The sequence below is a fragment of the Eretmochelys imbricata genome, chromosome 11 (assembly GCF_965152235.1).
Source record: "Eretmochelys imbricata isolate rEreImb1 chromosome 11, rEreImb1.hap1, whole genome shotgun sequence".
Lineage (NCBI taxonomy): Eukaryota > Metazoa > Chordata > Testudines > Cheloniidae > Eretmochelys > Eretmochelys imbricata.
The window spans coordinates 41292553-41318887 of record NC_135582.1 but is presented as its reverse complement, the minus strand read 5'-3'; the positions used below and the strand labels follow the sequence as shown (position 1 = coordinate 41318887).

Here is a 26335-nt window from a genome sequence, read left to right as displayed (position 1 = left end):
ACCACACCACACAATCCATTGTCTATAGCCAAGCTCTACGATACAACCGCATTTGCTCCAACCCCTCAGACAGAGACAAACACCTACAAGATCTCTATCAAGTGTTCTTACAACTACAATACCCACCTGCTGAAGTGAAGAAACAGATTGACAGAGCCAGAAGAGTACCCAGAAGTCACCTACTACAGGACAAGCCCAACAAAGAAAGTAACAGAACGCCACTAGCCGTCACCTTCAGCCCCCAACTAAAACCTCTCCAATGCATCATCAAGGATCTACAACCTATCCTGAAGGACGACCCATCAGTCTCACAGATCTTGGGAGACAGGCCAGTCCTTGCTTACAGACAGTCCCACAACCTGAAGAAAATACTCACCAGCAACCACACAACAAAAACATTAACCCAGGAACCTATCCTTGCAACAAAGCCCATTGCCAACTGTGTCCACATATTTATTCAGGGGACACCATCATAGGGCCTAATCACATCAGCCACACTATCAGGGGCTCGTTCACCTGCACATCTACCAATGTGATATATGCCATCATGTGCCAGCAATGCCCCTCTGCCATATACGTTGGCCAAACCGGACAGTCTCTACGTAAAAGAATGAATGGACACAAATCAGATGTCAAGAATTATAACATTCAAAAACCAGTCGGAGAACACTTCAATCTCTCTGGTCACTCAATTACAGACCTAAAAGTCGCAATATTACAACAAAAAAACTTCAAAACCAGACTCCAACGAGAGACTGCTGAATTGGAATTCATTTGCAAACTGGACACCATTAAATTAGGCTTGAATAAAGACTGGGAGTGGATGGGTCATTACACAAAGTAAAACTATTTTCCCATGTTTATTTTTTCCCCCTACTGTTCCTCACATGTTCTTGTCAACTGCTGGAAATGGCCCATCTTGATTATCAAGATTTTTTTTTTTCTCTCCTGCTGGTAATAGCTCACCTTAACTGATCACTCTCGTTATAGGGTGTATGATAACACCCATTGTTTCATATTCTCTGTGTATATAAAATCGTCCTACTGTATTTTCCACTGCATGCATCCGATGAAGTGGGCTGTAGCCCACAAAAGCTTATGCTCAGATAAATTTGTTAGTCTCTAAGGTGCCACAAGTACTCCTGTTCTTTTTGAATTAGTTATATTCACATGAATGAAATGGACTAAAGTATTCTTTTGCTTTATCTGCTGTCGAGAGGTTTCCAATGTCCACTTAAAAATTCTCTAATTTTTTTAAATACAAAGTAAATGAATCATTTTAAACTACTGTGTTCAGAAAGAAAAACATCCAAGCAACATTAAATATCCCTGTAACTCTCCCACCCAGGCCACAGCATGAACAGACCCTGATACTATTATTTCTTCCTGCTATTGTGGTTATTTTAAACCCAGACAGCATTACTCATAAATTATCGTATGTGTGTTCCAATTGGTTAGTATGAAGGCAGAGAAGCACTTTCTGAAAGGGAATTGGGATTACAGCTATTCTGTGCAGATAAGGTAAAATTCAGCCCTGTGCAAGGGGACAGTACAAAGGCTATGCATTACGTAAGACCCACTTAAATCCTCAAAATAGGTCTGAATTAGGACTATAATGGTATCTTGGCTTGCACTGGCCCGCTTCACAGGGATGCATTTCACCCTCACACTTTCATCCCTGTGACTTTATTATAGAGATGAGCCCCAGATGTGAAGTTCTACCCAGGCACCAGCTGTCACCAACTTCAACAGTAGCTGAAGATATTTGAGATAACAGACTTTTTTTTTCCTGTCCTGGTCCTGGACCAGTAATGAGAGAGAGAAAAGTTCAGCCACTGCTCTTTGATCCTGCAAAGACTAAAGCCCACTTATAGCGTGGGATTTTCCACGTGCAATAGTTACACATGTGTTTTAAGCCTTTGCAGGACTGGGACCTTCCCCCCCATCCCTTTTAATTGTATTGCTGTTTTTCCAATTTAATGCTATATTTATTCTTTTTTATTGTCAAAGTAGTGAAGAATGATGTGTGATTTACCTTATTACAGTTTTTAGATACTGGACAAAGAGTATTGCTAGACATATTCTCCTTGTCAGGCATCCCTAAAAGAAAACAGGAAATACATCAATACAGCATATTGTGCATTCTCTAAATACTAAAGCAGCCATTCATGAAAGTAATAAAAAAATTAGGAGGGTCTTAGCAGTTTGAGTACATGTGCATTTACTTATGAGGTTTAGTAAGTTAGAGTAAGTTTGAAATGAAAAATGTACTTCCTACCTACATACGAAGGCTATAAAGATGAAATGCCCATTAAGAATAAAAAATGTGTAAATCCTACATGTATCAGCAGGTTAAGCAGGCCTCCAATTTTAAGTTTTCAAGACTGTACATGGGCATTTGGCTGGGCACACATAAAACTCAGATATAAAACTCACATAAAACTGTGTTTTAATATTTATAAAAAAAAATAGCACGGCCCATAACAACCAATTTTTCTATAAAACATAACATATTGGTATGTGTTTCTTTAGAAAAATGTTCTGTGTTAAGACATCATATGAATCCCATGGAACGCAGCAATGAGCACTGCAGATACAACAAATATACCAAATGTATAAATGTACTGGACAACGTTAGCAGATTTGAGCAACTAAAGTTAGACATCCTACATCCATATTCAGGCACCTAAATAAACGTCCTTGATTTTCAGAAGTGCTGAGCATCTACAGTTCCCAAAGACTTCATTTCCCACATGCTCAGGGTTCAGCTGATTGCCATATTTGGGGTCAGGAAGGAATTTTCCCCCAGGGCAGATTGGCAGAGGCCCTGGGGGTTTTTCGCCTTCCTCTGCAGCGTGGGACACGGGTCACTTGCTGGAGGATTCTTTGCACCTTGAAGTCTTTAAACCACAATTTGAGGACTTCAGTAGTTCAGACATAAGTTAGGTGTTTGTTACAGGAATTGGTGGGCGAGATTCTGTGGCCTGCGTTGTGCAGGAGGTCAGACTAGATGATCAAAATGGTCCCTTCTGACCTTAAAGTCTATGATTCTATGATTTCAATTTAGATATCTAAATGTGAATTTAGGTACCTAGATAGGCACACATGTTTGGAAATGTTGCCCTCAGCACTTAATACAAAAACTGAATGTAGTCCTCAAATTGACTGGTGTGTAGTAGGTAATTGTGCCAGGCTATCCCCCACTTCTCACTGCCATCAGTTGAAAAATGGGTAGGTAAAAGAAAGAAAGCTGGGGCACACCATCACTTCTGGTTTTTTTTTTGTTTTTTTTTTACGGTGGACACTGACACCGCTTCCTGCCCACACTAAAAAAGGATCATGCATTGCAATGCTTAAAGAGAACAAAACTCCAATATCTAAAGAGGAGGGACTTTTTTAAAACTGATTTTCAAATACATATATATTTTTACTTACTGTCATTGTTAGAGCCAGTTTCCATAACACCATAAGGAGGAGCCAGAAGTCCTGACATATACTGTCGATATTTCTGAAAAACAGTGAAAAATTCAATAAGATACAGATATACATTCCATTTGTTGGGTGATGTGATGTTTGCATTCATGAGGTCTGCTCTCTTGTGCTTCACATGCACCTGAGCTGTATATTAATGGCCAGTGAGAAATGCCCTATCTTAAAGCTATAATAAACGCTTTATCGTTTAAAACAAGTGCTTGCTCTTTTGAACTGTGTTCATTGCACTGGCTTTATCAAAAGTCATAATGCATTTCCACTCACCTCCCTTCCTGACCCACCCAGAGTATATGATTTCCAGCATAAGTTAATATAGTACACAGAACTGTGACACATGAGTGTTTATGCACCTTTTTGTAAGGCTTGCTTGAAATTAAACCAAATTTAACAAGCTGTTTTATCTTAGAGGGAGGAGGGAAGGCCACTAATTAAGAAAATATCATAAGAATGGCTATACTGGGTCAGACCAATGGTCCATCTAACCCAGTATCTTCGCTCCCTCTGAATGGCACTGGCCATGGTAGGAAGACAACAGAACAGGGCACTATATAGAGTGATCCACCCCTGTCATCCAGTCTCAAATTGTAGCAGCCAGATGTTTAGAGACGTCCAGAGCACAGGGTTGTGTCCCTGACCATCTTGGCTGATAGCCAACAGTAGACTTATTCTCCATGAACCTATCTAATTCTTTTTTGAACTCAGTTATACTTTTGACTTCACAACATCCCATCACAATGAGTTCCACAGGGTGACTGTGCATTGTGTGAAGAATTAATATAGTGTACATCAGTAAGAATTTTTGTACTGCATATTATTATCTTGCCTACAGTTTTTAGGCTAGACACAGTATAAAATATAGGTCCCAACAAACTGTAAATTGAGGGTGATAATTCTGAATTAATTATTCCATTCCATTAAATAAACAGCAGATTCCAAAACCACAAAAAGCATAGTAAACACATTAATACACTGTTTCAATATTTAAACTGCAGTAACAGTCTGAACTTTGGATTGATGAAAATAGTGCCCACTACATCACTGTAAGCTATACAATCATAACTGGTATACAGTAATTTATATTGTTCTTCAGTGAATACTAATACAGTGTAGACATGATCAGTAGCACTCAAAGCTTATGTAACTTGCTGTCTGGGATTTAAGTAACTCCCCACTAACCTGGGAAATAATACTATGGGAAAAATTGTCCTATTTAATACAAAACCATAGGGAATACATACAGGCGGTTTTGTTTTCAATCATATAGTGCTGTCATGCTTAAGGGTAAAGTTTTGGAATGGTCAGGCAATCAGCCTGTACCCAAGGGAATACTAACACTAATTAATAGGGTAGGCTGTATCTTTTAGCCTGGCTATGTATGCACTGAGTTGAATTTGAACAAAATAACTAGTTTAAATGCATGTTGATGTCAACTAAGTATACATTAACAACTGAACCACAAAACTTCTCTCATAATACAATTTTAATTAAAAAGGCTTATACTTTGCCCTGTGGGACTGGCTTGATGTATTTGCTTTAAATATGCTGTCTGCTGGATTTTAATGGATGCCTGAATTACTTTTTCAAAATTTCTTCTGTGTAGAATTGGACATAAAAATGCCGTTAGTTCTGGCACTAAAAGAATGAATGCCTTGTATTCTAAACAGTAACAAAAGCTACAAACTGGTATATTCATCTTAATAACCCAACCCTATTTTTAGACAAATTATTACACAACTAAAAGCTTAGTAATATATCATTTAAACCTCACCCATAAGCTACCTACAAACTATGAGAAGCAAAATATTTGCAATCATAACTAAGTATTCCTGGGGCGTTAACCCTTACAAAATTCTCCTCTCTTCCATCTTGTGTATCTATTCTGCATGCCACATTCAGCTCCTCCTGTGTATGAAACTTCCAATGACAACACTAAGAGACCCACAGAGAGCAGCAGAGAAGAGAATTTTGCCCTTAGTTTTTAAAAAATGTGCATTTCTCACCATCACATCATGTTCCTTGTCAACTGCAGCACTGTAGTTTGTTCTCTGGCTAATTCTTTAATATGCTTCCTGACTTACCCTGCTTATGAAAGCAAACAGGTAATATACGTCATTTCCAAAAATGATTTGGGACTAACTCAGTGAAAAATACCTAGAGAACTCTTAATGAACCACAGCCACATACACACAGACACTAATGCTGTCAGCGGGCATTCAACCTTCAGCACCAAAAGTGCAAGTTTTACACTTCTGTTGAGAACTCTTTGCTGTGGTATGTAACTAGCCTTTATAATTGCTAGGGTCAGCCACAAAGCGAGAGATATAATCACACACAAGCAACCAGTGATACCCAACACCACAGTGAGCTGATATGTTTGGGCTGCTGGAATCCCATGGGGCTTTCTGTGCTATAGAAACCTACCATTATTTAAAACACAACCCCAGTTCTAAGCACCCCTAAACTTCATAGATGGTCTCTAGCAGTATAAGAGGTCCAATATTTCAGCTCAGCTCTGATATTATTTGCTTAATTATTTGGGTTCACAATGCTTAAACTTTGGAAAATCATTCACTATCTTCCTTGCTTATGTCCAGCCATAGCCACATGCAGCCCAGTGTTCCAGAGGAAGCCACAGCAAACAAGACACAAAGCTTGAAAGGCAGATAGTCGGATTTATGCCACTAGAAGACCCTCCCACTGCACTGGGGTGGGCCTGCTCAGGGGAACAGTACAGCAATGCAGTAAAGTCAACATTATGGGGGAGGCACTGATTCACTGCCTCCCCTTAGAAATCTGTACTCTAAATGACTTTAGGGGCCTGAATAGAAACTAAAGCTGCCCTCCCCCCCCTACAGCAGACAGCTTGAGAGAAGGCAGGCATCAGTATCATCAGTGCTTTCCTGTCAGCATAATCCTCCCACCTGGGGTGCAGGCTGCCACAAGGAGGTGCAATTCATGCCACTTTGTATTGGCTTTGGGTGAATATGACTCAATGTAACTAAAAAGGAGCCTTCCCTCAGTCAAAATTAATGCCAAAGGACATTTACTCACAGAGAGGTTAGATTATCCCATGCTGAGGAAGCGTGTGTGCTAAGGATAGGCTGCATAAGATTCACAATATCAGGGTGAGTAATGGAGTCCCAAGCATGCCATCTTTCAAAGCTGAGATAATGAGGAAAATACAATATTCAATGCAAGACCTAGCTTGTTACTGCCATGTCTGTAAATAAAAAGAAAATGCGATAAACAAAAGTGCTCTGCTTGGGAACATTTGCAATGATCCCACAGATTAAAAGAACCAAATATTTACAGAAGATTTTTTAGAATGCATTCCATTTGTGGTACGAGCCCTAAGAAAAAGTGTCTTACAAAAGGTTTCAGAGTAACAGCCATGTTAGTCTGTCTTCGCAAAAAGAAAAGGAGTACTTGTGGCACCTTAGAGACTAACCAATTTATTTGAGCATGAGCTTTTGTGAGCTCACGAAAGCTCATCCTCAAATAAATTGGTTAGTCTCTAAGGTGCCACAAGTACTCCTTTTCTTTTTGTCTTACAAAAGGCAACAGTAGCTTTCAAATCACCAGCAGCCTGCTTATTACTAGGAGCCTTGAAAATCTGTAAAACCAACATGACAGCAGGTTTTCAAGCTACACTCAGGTTTCAGAGTAACAGCCGTGTTAGTCTGTAGTCACAAAAAGAAAAGGAGTACTTGTGGCACCTTAGAGACTAACCAATTTATTTGAGTATAAACTTTCGTGAGCTACAGCTCACTTCATCGGAGCTGTAGCTCACGAAAGCTTATGCTCAAATGAATTGGTTAGTCTCTAAGGTGCCACAAGCTACACTCAGTGACCTATTCATCGTGTCTTCATTACACTTTCTAAATCTACGAATTTACAAACTCCATGATGGAACAGTTTATAGATTAGACCCTCCCTGCATTTTCTGTGCAATTCAGGACCCTGCAGATTAGCATCAATAATAAAGACACTGTTTTTTCTTACAGGTTTCTTACAGCACTTCCATAACGTCCACGCCGTAGAGAAAATTAAACCTGACACTTTTATCTCCTTAAGCAAAGGAGAGTTTCAAAATGCAAACATTATGGGAAAACTAAGGAGGACAACATAGTCTTCAGAATGGGAGGTCGGGGGGTATGATGCTAGTGAATTTTCACATGCTTATAGTTTTTAAAGATACACACAATGCTTTTCAGAGCATCCCACACACACTGTTAGTTGGATCGTGTTCAGTCCTACTTGGCTGCTGGTTTCAAATTATGTTTTCATTATAACTAGATTTCCTTCCACAGCATTAACATAATTTGGCAAAGACTCTTACATAACAGCTTTTAAAAAGAGGTTTATTTATTTTTAGTGCCAACATAAATTCTTTGCAAGCTCATTCAATGCTATTTGGAAGGACAGTGATTGTGAACTATTTGGGGATGCCTGGAGGATAAAATGTGCTAAATTAGCACCTACTCCCTTCCCTTTTCTGTTGCAAACCTCTGAAGCCAAAGAATGGAAAGGACGCATGATAAGCAAACTACAAGCAAACTAGTACAAAAACTACAAATAAAATCATTTGATATTTAATAACGTGTCTAAGTAAAAGATCCTCTATTTGCTCCCCCTCCCCATTGCTTTATAATATGTAAAGGGAAGCAGAGCCACAAAAGTCCTGCGAACAGGGGTCATGCTGATGGCAAATTCTGCTGCACATAGCTGCCTCTGTCTGTTCCACAAGAACTATGAAGAAGCTCAGCTCTAACCAACAAAGAGGTGCATACATCACAGGGGAAAGGATGGAATTGGGAAACAATCACCCTACCTGGTATGTTCCTCATTCCAGTATGAGCCACACATTATGCACCAAAACAGGAACTATTACTGCTGCTTGGATTGACAAAAGGCGAAAAATACAGAGTTCAGGTATTGGATAGAAGCCAATAGGTACCGAATTGGCCAGGGAGGGAGAGTTGCTCTGTCTGCCTGGCTGAAGATCTGTGGAGTTTAGACAAGGTATTTCCCATTAATCCCAAACCTCCAAGGTCCTTCCTGTCCCATTTGCTTCTCTGCTGGCCAGCCCTGGCAAGGGGAGGATGCAGCAGAGAAGCAACTGTTCAAAAATGGGGTGGTTGGGGGGCTGGGGTATGTGCATGTGCGTGTGTAACCCAGTCCACAGGTTCAGAAACGAAAGATCAAATCCTCAACTAAGTATCTTTCTTAGTCTTTGAAATCTTCTCCAGATTTACTCATTACTTTATATTAGTCAGCTATATTCAGGCTCTGTACAGGTGAGCAACAGCAGCTGGTTAAAATTCCTTAACGTGGCGGGTCAATCTATGCCAGTGCTGCCCCGACTGGAGCCCCCTAGCAATTGGTCTCAGCGGAGTGGAGCTCTATACTGGAGTTGGTGGAACTGGCTCCACCAGCTTTATGTCAGCGGGAGTTCCTTTCCATCAGGGGAATTCTCTGTTGGCAATTTTCAAGCACAATCTGGTTCCTGAATGGAACAAAAGGGCCCAATCATATTAAAAAATCTAGCCTGAGTTGTCTATTTTTTTAATACAATAAATATTTGATCAGTACCGATGCCCTCAAAAACTGCTTTTTCTGAGCTTTGGTCATACTGCTCGTATCATGTAAAACAAACGATTCAGGCTTATATGGTATGTTGCTACTTCCTGTGTTCATATAGAACCTGAATTTTCTCCAAAACTATCCTGAATGATGGAGAATAGCCAAACGAGATGCATTAAGTCCCCCTTCTTACTATAACACCAAGCACAGATCATTCTTTTCAAAAACAAACTTTTACCATATGGCTAGTATTCTTTGTGTTCCGAAGGTCACTCTTCACTGGACTAAAGGCAGACCTAAGTCTTGGATAAATGGCCTAACATTTCTGCATATTCTGTGATAACATTGCATTCATCAGCAGATTCTGATAAAGCTATGCAGGAACATTAGGCATTTTCTCACTTTCTATACAATGCGTGTTCCTAAAGAAAAACCGTATGACACATTCACATTTATACAATATTATGTTCTGAGACTTGCAGAAAACTCATTGGCATGATTCCAATTTAAGATATTGCCTGCTCAGTATATTAAGGTAATTAGTAAGTATAAGTGCAAGCTCAAATAGAAAAGAAAAAAAAAAAAACCCCACACTGCAAGTCAATGCCACTTAATTGAATGGCATAAAAAGGACTTGCCCAAAGGCTATTTATTATTGGAAAGTAAATCCTTGACTGAGGTTGCAATAATATCACTACTACTACTGCCATGACTGATTCAGATGTTAACCCAATCTAAACTGGAGTGGTGATAAGCACCTGAAAAAACTATTCAGATAAGGGCAAACTTCCAGGAAGTGAAGCAACTCGGGTTCCTCAGCATCAACGGTTCAAAACTTCACCTACTGATTAAGCAATTTAGACTTTATTTAAAAATTGATCTTTACAGCAAAATTGATTCCAGCACAAAAAACTGTTCACACCACATGCTTGATGCTCCCTCAAATGGGGCTTCAAGGCAGTGGCAAAGGAAGTAACCCAGGCATGTAAGAAATAAATAGGGATTCTTGTGTGGATTTCACTCTAAAATGTGCTTTTGAAAAATATCTGTCTGAATTTAATTTTTCTCATATCTCCAAAGGGGAGGATTAATCTGTGTCATTCCATTACTTATAGACATCTATTAAACAGCACGCATCATAACAGAATCCAATTGGCCGATAAAAATTCCATCTTCCGGTAGTATCCATGTGACCTACAGTCAAGAGAATCTAATGAAAATAGTTTGAACATTGTTCACAAATACAAAGCAGCTATTGGATGGTAATAAAATAAGATACAATAAGTATTTCACATTATTCTGTCACCACACTGCATATCAAAATACTCAATGTTTAGTCACGAGTTATGGAGCAGATACACTGTACTATGGGATAATCAGAAGTATTTTTATGTCAGTACAAAAGGAAGCTAGGTACATAAACTACATACATACATGATTTGTGTTGGACAGTGTTTTAAAATATACTATATATTCCTAAATACTAGCATATCTACCATGCAGCCAATATAATGAAATTCAAGTATTTTCTAAAATAATTTAAAAAAATTAGAAAGGAAAATGGAGACTAAATTAAATGAAAATAATAAGGCAACAAGTAAAGATAAACATATTTTTCCTGAAGTGCAGAAAGAGAATGAATAAAAAGTGATACTAAAATGTTTTATTGGACAAGTACAAAACAGACATTTTTGTATTCAAATGTTCTCTAAATATGTCAGTGCTACTCACAAAACCTCAAGGCCAAAAGTCAGTTGACTTCTGATCCCAGAATTAACCCAGTACATATTGTACCATGTACACACAAAGTAAATCTTGCACATTTTTCCTTGTTTATTTACCACTTTCCAAAATGTTTTCAGCTTGGTTCTAATCAAATTCGCTTTAGCTTTTATTTCACTTCTGTGTCTTGGGGACACATTTTTTCTGCCACATTCCTCCTTAAATCAATTTACTGTGCTTGAAAACCTTTGTGTGCAGAATTTGCTTGAACACAGAATCTCCTCGGGTTTAAGTCAAGAAGAAAAATGTGCCCAGATCATTGAAATCATGCCAAATAAAGAGACGTGGATAAGATATAAATTCTAGATAAAAGTGCACTGTAAAAAATCAGCTCCCAGGAAATTAATGCATGAGCAATGATTAAACAAATTACTCAGCTCTACTCTGCTCCATCTAATTTAAATAATAGAAATGACATCATGCGGCTCTCTGGTTCTAAACTCAGCATGTTTAATTCTGTTTCCTAGAGGAATCCACTCAGTAAATGAATTTGAGGGGGATTGTGCATGCTCAAATGAGGGCAGAAAAAAATATATAAAGGAAAACAAATGACCCGTTTACATCATGTATACTTTCACTACACTTCTGAAATTGTGGCATAAATCATTTACTTATACTAAGTAAGTTACAACTAAATATTTTTAAAGTGCAGTTCAAGTAGAAAGTACCTATAAAAAGAACATTATGGGATTCCATATATATTCTCTCTCAATGATCTGCATACTGAATTTGTTCAACAGACAAATCAGATGATGATTTCTCTAAGTGCCCTGGCTGCAATCTTAACCCAGTATCTGAAAATCAAGCCGTGTTCTTTCTGCCTCTTTTATTATCACTTGTAAAGATTCTGAAAATCACAACCTGGCTGGAAATGTTCTGAATGATGCATGCAGCAGAACAGTATCTATCTCCCTCTTCAAGCTGTTCTTGAGTGCTAACAATTGTAAAACTATGTTTTTAACAGTGAAATCAACAGATATGACTTGAAAACACACACAGAGCAGAACTATTGAGTCGGAAAGTGCTGTTTTAACATAATCGTTTTTCTGACAATGGTCATCCTTTCAGTCCCAGGCACAGCACTAACTCAGCAGAACACCTTAGATCTCGCCAAGTCTGACAATATTGCCAGGGTCCAATTCTCACAGGGGGGAGCTATTCTGGAACAATTTCTTCAAACTGTTGGATATAAAAGGGTTCTTTTTGACATTAGGTAGGTGCAGTTCCTTTTTCCTTTTTCTTTAATGATAAGAGTACTGAAGAAGTGGTCTTACAGGTCAGTTTGATGTGGCTGGGTAGCCTGTAAGAAGGTGCAGAGACTCTTGTGAGAAGCTAACAAATAGGTGGATGAGGCCAGGGGCACCCCTAGAAATTTTTCACATGATACGCACTGCCAATCCCGTGGAGCTATCTCTGCTGCAGCTGCTGGCCCCAGTGCCTTGCCCCCCCCCCCCGCCCCCGGCTTTTCAGCCCGGCCTGCCCAGAAGCAGTGTCACGGGCTGCTGGAAGGAGGGGAGAGGTTGGGTAGGCCTCCAAGGGGGGAAGGAGGGGGCTCCATGGCAGTGGCAAGGAGGAACAGCATTGGCTGCCCCACTGCCACTCAGGTTTGGCCCCACCGGCTCTCCAGCATCATACGCAGCGGGGTGAAAACCGAGTGAGTGGTGCTGCAATCTAGTGCACAGCAAATCCAGTGCGACTTGGATTTGCCAGTCCCTCCAAATGTGAGCGGCGCTGCTGCCCCCATGCACCAGGTTGCAACACCACTCATTTAGCTTTGGCTCTGCCAACACTGGTCATGATGGAGGGCCAGCAGGGCCAAACCTGAACGTGGGACAACCAGCGCCGCTCCTTCTCACCACTGCCAATGGTACACACCATACTTAACGTGCATATTGCTACAGGTGCCACCAGATGAGGTTGGCATTTGTCAGGTCCTAACAAACATCTGTGGGCTGCCTTCTACACTACACTGTCTAACACACGGAGCCCCTCCCTGAACTGATCCATTTGGCCCTTCCTCGAGCAGATCCTCAGCTGGTGTAATGTGTCACAGGCCCACTGACTTCAATGGGCCTGTGGCAATTTACATCACCTGAGGATCTGCCCCTCTATCTACTCCTCCTCCATGTTGCTCTTCTGCTGAGACACCTATAAGAAATCAGTCCCTTAATTATGGATAAGATGAAGAACAGATGGGCATACAGCTGGCATTATATGAGAATACACAACTTAAAAAATCAAGTATGTATTTTCAAATTTCAAAATTATATATACTTGATCATATCCTGTCTCCTCTACAGCTATATGGCATTTGCAATCTTAGATTTAGATCAGGGACTATGTGTGTGTACATGTACCGTGGCTAGCACGATGGAGCCCTATCCCTGCCTGGTGCTCCTAGGTACGATGGTAATATAAATATAGTAAATATGATATTGTTGTTATATTTCATAACAGTTGTTGGGTAAATCCTACTCTCTATTAATGTTCATGCTCTTCTGTATCCATCAAGAGAGCAATGGAGTATAGGATCTGGTCCACTTCAAGATCCCTGTGGCACGGATAAAGTTATGCAAGAAAAATTTATATTGCTCTTTTTTCAATAGTAGTAATGTTGACTAAGGTAGACTAAGACTGAGTAGCCTGACTACGTCCCCCCCGTCCCGGCTCCCCAAGTGTATATTGGTACCAGCTGCTGGGGAAATAAAAGACAGCAGCTGATTTGCCGTCTATGTGAGCATACTGTGTTGACTTATGCCAATTTTTGGAAGAATGACCATAGCTTGATCACATGACTATTTAAAATATAACCGCTGCAGCGCAGTAAAGACACCTAACTCTTCATCCAACCTTAACAATCATCATGCCCAAGGTACATTACATAACCTATATCTCATTGTGACACTGACTCCATCCTTATTCCTTAACAAGTCACTTAACACCTCTGCCTCTATTTGCCCCACATGTATAAAAGGGGGTGGAAAAGTACTCATCGACATACCTAACAGGGGCATTTTGTTTGGAAAGCATTTTGAAAGCATTGCAAGTATTATTATTGTAATGTGCCCAACTGTTTCTGCTCTCCTCACATGCGTAGCATGTAAAAAAGGTAATAATGTGTATTGGAGAGGTTCGGAACATTCTCTGAACCAAACTCTTGTTCCACGACAACAATGTTCTCTTCCAAATGTGTTAGGACGATATACATGTTTAATAGGCCTGGGCTTGAAAGTTATGAAAAAGAGGGCTGGTCTGAACAAAAGTGAGAGGTAATTAAAAGTATCCAGTGAACGTCATGCTGAAGTGGAAGGTATAAGTTGTGCTCTTATAGAGTGAAATTCTATAGAGTCAGCACAAGGTCTATGAAGCACTTAAATCCTAAAAATAGGACTTCAGTAGGACTTAAATGGTGCATGGGGTCTCACGAGAGCCCTAGAGATCAACAGAGTGAGCTGATGTGTAATATTCGTGTTTGTATTTACAACTCTCAAACAGGGAAATGTTCCTCAACAAGCTTGTTTTCAGCTGAAAGAAAACTGTGCATTAAATCCTATCATCATTTAAATCAATGGCAAACCCCATGATGAGTTCAATAGGACAAGACTTCACCTTGAGTTTTTACCTCTCATAAACACCATTTGCCATCTGAAGCCCTTATATCATCAAATCAGTTCTTTTGATAGGTAATCCCACAATGAGAAACTAATTTCTGCAACAATTATATCTAACAAAAATGAGTTTATTTGGTAAGTGCAAGTAAGCAAATATAAATGTGTTTTCCTCCGAGGGCAGATCACTGAATTATCTTTTCTTGAATGATTTTTTAAAAATATTACTTTAATTATAACATGATTAGCTTTAATAGCAGTTTATGCATATCTCTCAATGTTGTTGCAAAATGCCAACATGCTATAGGAAAATCAAAGCAAAAAAACCAAACACTTGAGTGCAAACTGTATAATTATATTGCAATTTGTGTGTGCATGCCTTGACATGCCCAGTGCATGGAGAACAGTGTGACACTGACAAATAACTCAAAAAAATCTGATAAGTATTATTTAAAAGGTTCCTGAAATGCTTGGGCCCCACACCAAAAACACAGTCACTATTATAGCACCACTGAAGTTAACTTGCCAGTTCATGTGGCTCAGAGCCCACCACGCTCAAACATTATATAGGTTGCAGGGTAATTAGTGCCACTCAGAGTGTTTCCACAATAGTGCTCACAAGTTGCAACCATATTTCAACTATTTGCTACCACGGTTAATCCCTAGCATGGTTGTACCATCTGCATTCAGAGAACGCCATTAGCCGTCACCTTCAGCCCCCAACTAAAACCCCTCCAACGCATTATTAAGGATCTACAACCTATCCTGAAGGATGACCCAACACTCTCACAAATCTTGGGAGACAGGCCAGTCCTTGCCTACAGACAGCCCCCCAACCTGAAGCAAATACTCACCAGCAACCACATACCACACAACAGAACCACTAACCCAGGAACCTATACTTGCAACAAAGCCCGTTGCCAACTGTGTCCACATATCTATTCAGGGGACACCATCACAGGGCCTAATCACATCTGCCACACTATCAGAGGCTTGTTCACCTGCACATCCACCAATGTGATATATGCCATCATGTGCCAGCAATGCCCCTCTGCCATGTACATTGGGCAAACTGGACAGTCTCTATGTAAAAGAATAAATGGACACAAATCAGATGTCAAGAATTATAACATTCATAAACCAGTCGGAGAACACTTCAATCTCTCTGGTCACGCGATTACAGACATGAAAGTTGTGATATTACAACAAAAAAACTTCAAATCCAGACTCCAGCGAGAAACTGTAGAATCGGAATTCATTTGCAAATTGTATACAATTAACTTAGGCTTGAATAGAGACTGGGAGTGGCTAAGTCATTATGCAAGGTAACCTATTTCCCCTTGTTTTTTCCTACCGCCCCCCGACCCCCTTCAGATGTTCTTGTTAAACCCTGGATTTGTGCCCACCTTGATTATCATACACATTGTAAGGAGAGTGATCACTTTAGATAAGCTATTACCAGCAGGAGAGTGGGTTTGTGTGTGTGGTGGTGGGGGGGAAGGGGGGTGAGAAAACCTGGATTTGTGCTGAAATGGCCCAACTTGATTATCATACACATTGTAAGGAGAGTGATCACTTTAGATAAGCTATTACCAGCAGGAGAGTGGGGTGGGAGGAGGTTTTTTTCATGCTTTGTGTGTATATAAAAAGATCTTCTACACTTTCCACAGTATGCATCTGATGAAGTGAGCTGTAGCTCACGAAAGCTTATGCTCAAATAAATTGGTTAGTCTCTCAGGTGCCACAAGTACTTCTTTTCTTTTTATAGTTAGAAGCCATGCTGATAAACCATGCTTGAATCCTCCTATGAGAGCAGTCTGAAGTGCAGTTTCTTCTAATGTGTTTGTTTGTAATACAGCCCTGTCAGTATTGGGCCTCAAGGCTTCAAAATCTAGAAATGTAAATGAGTAAATAGATGCTAAGTATTATCATTATACACTGCAAAGCAACCAACATTAACAATGGTGGTTAAATCTGCTTGCAGCTAAACTGTGTTGTAACATATGAATAGAGCCAAATTGTATTGTAACCTACACAGTAACTGCCAACCGTACTGATTTGGATGGGGCAGTCCCAAGTTTTTGACCTCTGTCTCAAGTCCACCTAGGCAACTTCCTCAGACTGAAAACATTTAATTTATACTGTAGTTATCCATTTGAGCTCCTAAAGCTGGTGCACTCACTACTGCTGTGCAGCTCGAAACAGCATGACTAGACGCAGGCTCTCAGCCTACCTGAAGTGTTTTTCTCTGTAGGCAGCTTCACATGTTTCTCCCCAGCCCTAATAGCATTTTAAGCCCCCATCATAAAAGGGTGCAATGAAAGAAAGCAGGTCTTGGAGACTGGGAAGAAGGAGGGAAAACCTACTGAGGCAAGCTGTGGAAAGGCAAAAAATGTATAACTTAAGCAGAGCCTCTTTTACTAGAGAAGGGAGATGAGCAGAAACACATGAAATCAGGTAGGGGCCTTGCCATGCATACCTACTTTACACGGAAAGAATCAACATCCTGTGGTGATGGACGCTATGGAAAACCCTAAGATAAGCAGACTGAAAGGAATTGGGTTCCCCAGAAGTAGACATCACAGGTGGCTGAAGAAGAGAAAAACTGAAACACCATGGAGAGTGAATGGAATTCAGGGAACACGGGAAGAGAGATAGGGAAAAGGGAGAGATGACCTAAAAATATGCCAAACAGAGGAACAGGCCTGCCATCTATCCCTAATGGTGCTACTGGGGAAAGGATGTTTACTGGTGCCCCTCACACATGAGAGAGTGAATCAAGGAACCAGACAAGTAGGAGGAACCCAGGGCTGTTAAGACTGGCTATGTGTGAGATGGCTTTGAGGCCAGATGGGAGGTTTCTATAGGTCCAGATAAACATCCACATAAGATACTGCTCAAAACCTCTGAAAGTTCTCCCATCACTGGCTTAATCTATATATTTACAGTGTATTATGTATGATTTTACAATGTGTCATCATTGCAAAACATCAAGTTCTAAGGCAAAGTGATAATGCAATATATGGGGCAAAGGATGCAGGGCACAGGGGATTTTTTTAGAAATATAGTAGGAGTTCAGATCTTCAAGAGAAATCTGAAAAAAAGTATCAGTTTTGAGGGCTTGAGAAGATGCTCATATAAAAAAATAACATAACATTCACCAGAACCTATTTAACCTATCGATAATAAATTGTCCTATTTTAATGGGATGGATCAAACACAATTGAGATGTATTTCAAGAATTACTTTGGTCAGTTTTTGTAGGGTAGTTTAGCCAAGAGCATCAACCCACACCAGCTACAACACTGATTGAAAGCATTTGGCTAGCATAGCTAAAATTGACATGTTGAGAGATTTTGAACATGGATGTAGCAAGGGTTGGTATTCCAGTGCGGGCAAGAATTCCGAGTTAAGTACAGTACCGACCCGTTTACGCGGGAATCTGCTTAACACACAGTAGTGCCATGCCTCCCAGTGCTACCTATTTAACATGCGAGACTCGTTAACACGCGGTTCAGGAACTTGCTATGTAGTGCTACAGATTTGCTCACTAACTCACTGACATAGAAATCAACAGGAAGTGCGGAGCGGAAACGTGTTGTACGTCTTTACCGATATTGGTAAAGATGTATCACGCACGCTTAGTCATTGTCACGCTAGAGAGAGATATAATATATAGTAGTTATATAGTAATATATATACTATATTAGAAAATTTTAACCGTAGGCCTAATATAATGGCAGAGGGCAAGCGTCAGCATTCCTACACTGTAGAAGAAAAGCTAGCTGCAACAGATCGAGTAAATAGCGGAGAAACCCAGGCCAAAGTTTCAAAACATATTGGGATTGCCGAATCTACTCTCTGAGGATGACTAAAAAAATGAATCTAAACTGACTGGCTTTGTACAAAATATCGATTCTGCCATGGGGCTCAAGCAAAAACATGTGCGCTATTCAGCAAAACCCACAGTAGACAAAGCCATGCGCACGGGGTTTGCTCAGCAAAGGCTGAAAGGAATGCTGCTAAGTGGGCCAATTCTTCAAGCCCAAGCAACAAAATTTGGAAATTTAATGGGGGATGAATCATTCCAAGCCAGCAAAGGGTTTATAAGTCGTTTTAAAAAGCATCATGGCATAACGCAGGTATCGATTTCTGGAGAAAGCCGATCAGCTGATGAATCGGCTGTGAATGCGTTTCCCGCCAAGTTAAAATCTATTTTACAAAATGAAGTCTACCACAAAGAACAACTTTATAATTGTGATGAAACAGCTTTATTTGCAAAACTGCTACCTGATAAGACATTAGCCTTTAATTACAAGACACAGAAAACAGCTGGATTTAAAAAGATAAAAGATGTGACTCTTCTTTTTTGTAGTAATAAGACGGGCAGCTCATAAGCTTGCCCCTCTTCTCATTGGCCGCTTTCATAACCCTTGCTGCTTTAATCACCTCAAGAGAGCCAAACTGCCAGTAATATATGCTAACAGCAAAAATGCTTGGATAACAAGACACATTTTCGATGACTGGTTCCACAACAGCTTTGTTCCAGCTGTTCGTAAGCATCTGTGGTCAAAGAAACGCGAAGCCAAAGCACTTTTGCTACTTGACAATTGTCCAGCCCATCCTCCAGCCGAATCACTGGTATTGAGCGATGGAAAAATTCGAGTGCTATACCTACCATTCAACACAACATCAAAAATTCAACCTTTAGACCAGGGCATTATTCAGAATTTTAAAAAGAATTATCGACGGGAGCTGATTTCAGCGATCTTGTCATGCACATCTTCAGGCATTTCTGAATTCCTGAAACAGTTAAACATGAAGGAAATGATTTAGTTAGTTAAAAAAGCTTGGGACAGAGTAAAACAAAAGTCCATTGAAAACTGCTGGATGAAGACTCTCAGTGATGCCTTTTCTGTCAAAGACAGCTCAGACTCGGAAAACTCCAGCAGTGCACTGATTCAGAGCCAGACTTTGAAGGATTTTCGGAAGATGTCCTACAAACACGCACACAGACAAAAGAGGATAAAGGTAAACTTCTCTTTCAAATGATAAAAGATTTTAGTTTGGATACATCACCAGAAATCACTGCCAAGTGGCTGGAGATGGATGAAGATTGCCCGACTTCAGAATTTCTGTCCGAGGAAGAAATATTAACAGGCTGCGAGGCTACGTTGTACCGTGAAAGTGATGGCGAAGATGTTGCTGAAAAAGGTCAAAATTTCGCCCACAGAAGCCCTTAGTGCTGTAGAAACTGTTGTAAGATTTATGAAGGAGCAAAATGCGGAAAATATTGAAATCATTCATCTGCGGTGAATGACAGACTTCACAAGAAAGGAAAAAAATGCGAGCCAGAAACAGCAGTAAATAATGGCGTTTTTTTCTAAGTGAATCATCGACACTTTTTTCAGCATGGCCCTCTTAACCCGCGGTCCGTTAACACGCGGTCGTGATGGCTTAACTCCCGACATCTGCGCATAAATGGGTCTGTACTGTAGTACTGTGTTCTTTCTTTTAATGGGTTTTTCCTTTCACAGCGCATTATATAATCACAAAATGGTCACTCCGTTTTCCTTTCTTGTAATCAGCCTTCATTCTCACTATGATCTGTCATGGTTAAGACCAGAATGGCATTTAGTGATATGCAGATGGTCACAGTAATGAGGAAGCACTGTAGATTTCTTACGGAAAAAAACAGCAGCAAAAAGAAATTAAATCAGAATCCAAGTGTGGCATAAAAACAACCAACAAGAGAAACAGGAAAAACTGGGAACAATTCACAAAATAGTTTAGGATAAAGAGAAGAACCTCATTTGATACTGATTTGTAAAACATGCTCTAACCACATCTCAGGGTGCATATACTGAATATTTCACTGTTGCTTCTTTTCTCCAAGGAACAAAAGGAAAAGAGAGTGCGACATAAAACCTGTCCTTTCACCCAACAGAAGCAACTGGAACCCAAAAACAGAATCGGGGCCCCCACTGTGCTGTGCTCTACATAAAGAATAAAGGGCTGGCCCTGCCTGCAAAAGCTGACAGTGTAATTAGGGACAAGATGCAGAAGGTGAGGGTGTAACACAATTGGTGGAGTTAGGAGGAAGGCAAGGGTGACAGCTATAAGAACACAAGGTTGCATAGATGACTGAGGTCAATGTGAAATTTTTGTTTTTGTTTTAAAATAAAGTGAACAACAAAACCCACAATGAAAGGTAGCCATAAAGCATTCTCAGTAAGGGCGATCCAGCTATGGAACAATCTTCCAGAGGAGATCAGGTGAAACTGGAATCTAACCATCTGTAAGAAATGCTGCAAAACCTTCCTCTTTGAAAAAGCCTTCCCACCATATGAACGACACTCACAACACTGCCACCCCCTCGACCCTTATGCCCCCCACCAAAAAAGGAATTTTAAAAGAAAACAAGTCCTACACCAAGCAGAGTTTTGATCCTCGAAAGGTAGAAGTGCCAGAGACTACACAAAGTCAGTTAGAGGCTTTGCTATTTCCAATAAATTTACATAGAAGGAGCTCAGACACAACAGTGGGGATGACAGTATAAAACTCTAAGATAAATAAAGAATCACTCACAGGCCACCTTGCCTGGCCATTATCACTAGATAGTGTACTGGATGCATGATGACAAAGTAGTAGCTATGCAAATCAATTTGGTGAGGGAACTCCACACCAAGTAGCAGGCTTGGCTTAACAATAAGGGAATCAGGTTCAAAAGCTGGGGGTGCTCCAGGAAAAATGCCCTACCACCTGTCCCAAAATCTAGGGTCTGATAGGCCAATACTGGGGTGCTCATGCTATCAGGTGGGAGTCAGTTTTAGGTAGCTAGTTGGAAGATGCTGTCTATGGAACTTGTTTGCATTAATGAGTTTGGTTTGCTACTCTAGGAGTCACTTCAACGTATATTTCAAAATTGTGCTTGATTAAAAAATGTTGATAAATACTAAATTAGACAAACAGATGGCTAGGAAATGAAACTCCTATTTTGAGCTTCTGAGTTTGCTCTTCTAGAGCAAACACACATTTCTTCTGGGCACTGTGAGGGGGTATACAAACCCCATCTTGGGCAACACAGGCTTAATGAGCTAACATGGGCTCAAGTGGCCCTCCCCACTGCACCTGTAGGAGGTGTCAGAATTGGAGGGAGGAGCTCAGCTGGTAGTATGCCACTGAGGAGAGCAGATCTCCCAGGCCTCAATTCCAGGGGCAAGGCCTGGCTAAAGGCAAGGGCTCCTGAGCTGCCCGGCAACCCATCCTTGAAGGGAGGGAGGACTTGCTGTGGATCCACTTATGATGGGACTATTCTTTGACACTAGCCTATGAGCCTAGATAGGGCCCACTGTTTTACAGGAAGCCCTCTGAGGAAAGAGGTCTCTTGTCACTCCAATCCACCAATCTATCTGTGGGATGTTCATTTGTGTTTATTGACAAACCCAGAGAGGGATGGACTATCTGGGGCTCAGCCACAGGGCTGAGCTTCTTAAGTCCAGACTGATGTAATAAAACCCCCAGAAACCCAGAGTAGAGGCCCGGATGAGTAATGGGGGCACAGCATCTACACATCACATGGCAGAAAATCATTTTAATCACACATTAAAGTCTTAATTCTCCACCACTGAAGTCAATGGGACTTTTGCTATTGACATCAATGGGAGCTAGGTTGTGCCCTAAATTATCTTCCTCACAACCAACAGCACATACAGTAATCAGTCATTTTCTAATTAAAATGGTATCATTAGCCCAGTCAATTCAGTTGTTTGTTGCTCCGTTTTATTTGTATGTTTTGCTAAAACATATCTACGCAGAGTCTTTTTTCTTTTACAGAATGATATGAAACTAGGAAAATCTACATGCCACAGTAGGCAGCCCGAGAAGGCTTGTCACCTGTGTCACATGAACCCTGACAGTTCTTATTCCAAACCCTCTGGAAGAAAAGCATTAAAGAAATGATACTGTCATGAGCTGGTGAAAACCTTGTTATGGGTTGAGTTAAAGCCTCGCTGAGATTTATTGGGGGGAATGCACCCTTTAGTTTATGTAACTGTGTGGATAAATTTATCACCCCATCCCCACTTAGGACAAAAGGGTTATGTGAACAGACCCAGGAGTTTTGGACTATATGGGCAGTGTGTGTTTTGCTGAGTACAGTTTGGGAGAATGGAGTGTATATGTGAGAGAAAGTGGAACACACAACTACAGTGAGACAGAGAAAGAAGAAATCCCAGCAGAAGCCTGTAAGCACGATTTGACCCTGAGAGAAATCTAGAGAGAGATTCTGGTCTGGGGATGCTCGCTGAAAAGAAGGTACGGCCTGTAAACCAAGAAACTACTTTTTTGGCCTTTGATTCCTCCTGTGTTTGGAGAAGCAGGACTTTTACTTTCCTTGTAAATAAACAAGACTGCACCAAAGAAAATACCAGACTCCATCATCAATTTCTACTCACAACTGGAATATCCCTAGGATGCTGAACTTTGATTAGCCAAGCAGTAACAATATTTATATATAGGAAACAGTAGCACTGGGTGCACACACTACTTTACTGTATACACAGAAAGGAAATTAAGAGCTTTTGGAGACAGGAGGTTGTAAAAAACCAGTAGCATAGTACATATTTATGTCATATTGTTTCAATAAGATTAACACACCAATATGAGTATGATACTTAGGTTATATATTGCTTGTTTTCACTTTCAAAAGAACATTATGAAGATGAACTAATCCATCCTCATACGACCCCTTTGAGGCAGGTACAATAAGCAAGATGAAGTTATGATTTTGCAGTGATATATTAGGATGGGAAATATTTTCCATTTCTTTTCCTGTTAATTTCTCCGACAAAGAGTTCCAGATAACATCCATTCAGCTTACATATGTAGGAACTTATATGGCCCCGATAACCGTAGTATCTGAACATTAATGATCATTTATGTTATGATCATGCCCACAATATGCTGGGTGCTTTCTAGACAAGAAGAGAAATTTCCCCCTGAGGAACTCAGAGGCAAGAAGACAGAGGTTAGAGAAAGAGAAACAATAAGTAGGGATTTTTTTAATACAAGTTAGTTTGATTTATTGCAGGCAACACTGTAGAACTGCATCCTCAAAAGGAACTAGAGGAATTTATCCTCAGAACATCCCCAGGAGGTAGGAGAGTATTACAATCACATTACAGATGAGGAACTGAAACAGAGAAAAATTAGGAAAGAAATTTTTGAACGTGGCCACTGATTTGGGACACCTTAAATATCGGTTACCCTATCTGCAATGTACTGAGCATCTGAAGCTCCCACTGACTTTTGCTGAAGCTGTGGATGCTCAGCACCTTTGGAAAATAGGCCCCCGAGTGTATCAAGTTGGGCATCCAGAATCAGTGGCCACTTTCTAAATCACTTTCCTGATCTCAGTTGAACTAGATGCCACGGTGCTTTTGAAAATCCCATAGGCACCTATCTGCATTGTTAGCTGCCTAAATACCTTTGAAAACCTAGCCCATTGACCTTAGTGACTTGCCAAAAGTCACAGAGTAGTAGAGCCAGGAATTAAACCGTGATTGCCTGAGCCCCAGTTCAGTTCCTTAATCACAAGACCTTCCTTGTATTTAATGAAGACACACTGTATATTCCTAGAGGTAGACTTATGAGCTTCAGGTTCGGGAAATCCTGAGTTCTAGTCCTTCCTTGGCTACAGACTCAATGTCTGACCTTGGATAGGTCACATCACTCCTTTGCCTCAATGAGCTTTTACTCCACACATCAGAACCACCACTACCACTACCGAAGGTAATTATGAACTGTTCACTTAGATTCTCTGTAGAGAGTTTTTAAATTACGAAGACACTAATGATGCTTGCACCTTCTGGCTCTAATGGCAGTGGTGTTTACCGACCTAGATTAGTGCACTTCTCTGTATTTTAAAACCTGAATCTATACCTTATAAACGACAGATGGGCCTCAACCAAAATATTAAATCCCAACTCTCCTGAACTTTGAGCAAGTTCTGATTTGGACCCAAACTTCATCACAGTCCCCTCTTTGTATAATGGTCTCCACCACAGCCCCCTAACCAAATATAATCATACTTTGGAGAAATTTCAATCCAGAGCTGAATTTGTCTATCAGAACAATTTCTAATGATATCATGGAATTCTTAAGACAATGACTTAGTGCCTATATTTTTGCTACCAGGAGATCCTTTCTTGATGTACACTCTGTGTTCCACACATTCAGACTAATTATTGTCCTAGCAAATAAAGACATTTTCAAAAAGTGATTCTTTTCAAGAAAAAAAAACGAAACAATAAACACAACATAAAATAATCAACAATAAAGTCTGCAGCTGACACCAAAATTGGTGAGTGGTAAATAATGAAGAGGACAGGTCACTGATTCAGAATGATATATATCACTTGATACACTGGGCACAAGCAAACATTATGCATTTTAACGCAGCTAAATATAAATTTATACACCTGGGAACAAAGAATGTAGGCCAAACTTATAGGATGGGGCCTCTATTCTGGGAAGCAGTGACTCTGACAAAGATTTGGGTGTCATGGTAGACAACACTGTGGACAAAAGAGCTAATGCAATCCTAGAATGCATAAACAGAGGAATCCCAAGTAGGAATAGAGAGGTTATTTTACTTCTATATTTGGCACTGGTGTGACCACAGTTGGAATACTGTGTTCAGTTCCAGTGCTCACAATTCAAGGAGGATATTAATAAATTGGAGAGGGTTCAGGGAAGAGCCACAAGAATGATTAAAGGATTAGAAAACATGCCTTATAATGATAAATAAATTGAGCTTCTCGAGTCTAACTTAACAAAAAGAAAGTTAAGGAGCGACTAGATCACAATTTATAAATACTAGGAGGAATATCTAATAATGGGCTCGTCAGTCTAGCAGAGAAAGGTATAACATGATCCAATGACTGGAAGTTGAAGCTAGAAAAATTCAGACTGTAAATAAGGCATACATTTTTTTTCCCCTAAAAGAGTAAGAGTAATTAACCACTGGAACAGTTTACTAAGTGTTGTAGCAGATTCTCATCACTGACAATTTTTAAATCAAGATAGAATGTTGTTATTTTAAAATATCTGCCCTAGGAATTATTTTGGAGAAGTTCTATGGTCTGTGCAAAACAGGAGGTCAGACTAGGTGATCACGATAGACTCTTCTGGCCTTAGAATCTATGAATAAATACATGTTAGCATAAATGCCGACTCCGTGGGTGTTCCGGGGCTGGGGCACCCCCAGAAAAAAAAATAGTGGGCGCTCAGCACCCACCAGCCACAGCTGTTTGGGGGAGGTGCTTGGAGAAGGGCAGAGAACAGCAGGTGGCCAGGGCCTTGGGGAGGAGTTGGAACAGGGCAGCAATAGGTGGAGTGGGGGCGGGGCCTCAGGGGAGGGACAGAGTGGGGCAGGGCCTTGTGGTGGAGCAGGTGGGGAGCGCTTCCAAGAAAAAAGAAAACTCAGGACCTATGCATGTTAGTACAAAAAAATTATAGGGCCAGATCCAAATTCATTACATCTGTGATGCTTCAGACTTGAAGCTGACCTTATCGGCTAGCTGAGATTCCATTGTATAGAGAAGTCCTCTAGTGGCACAGAAATGGATTAGTTAGCCCTATATTAACCCTATCACAGCCCAAGTATAGATAAACTAGTTGGGGACCGTTGGAGCAGCCAGAGCACTGCTATCTTTACAGCTGGATGTAACTTGGAGTAGCTGGGTGCAACTTAGAGCAGCCCTGAAGCTGCGCTTGCACCAAGGGATCAACTGCCCAACAACCCAGGATCAGCAGGTTGTAAAGATGATAGATAGCCATCATTCTCCTCCCTCTCTCCCACTTTTGGT

General features: G+C 40.5%; 1 protein-coding gene across 1 annotated transcript in view; it reads right to left on the bottom strand.

The window, feature by feature from the left end:
* RAPGEF4 (Rap guanine nucleotide exchange factor 4) overlaps positions 1 to 26335 on the bottom strand; it is a 222504-nt gene that overhangs the window by 97937 nt on the left and 98232 nt on the right. Inside the window, exons 5-6 of the mRNA XM_077829663.1 lie at positions 3436 to 3508; positions 2036 to 2100 (exon numbers count right to left, since the gene is read on the bottom strand). Coding sequence (XP_077685789.1) covers positions 2036 to 2100; positions 3436 to 3508 — 138 coding nt within the window. The remainder of the gene's footprint in view (positions 1 to 2035; positions 2101 to 3435; positions 3509 to 26335) is intronic.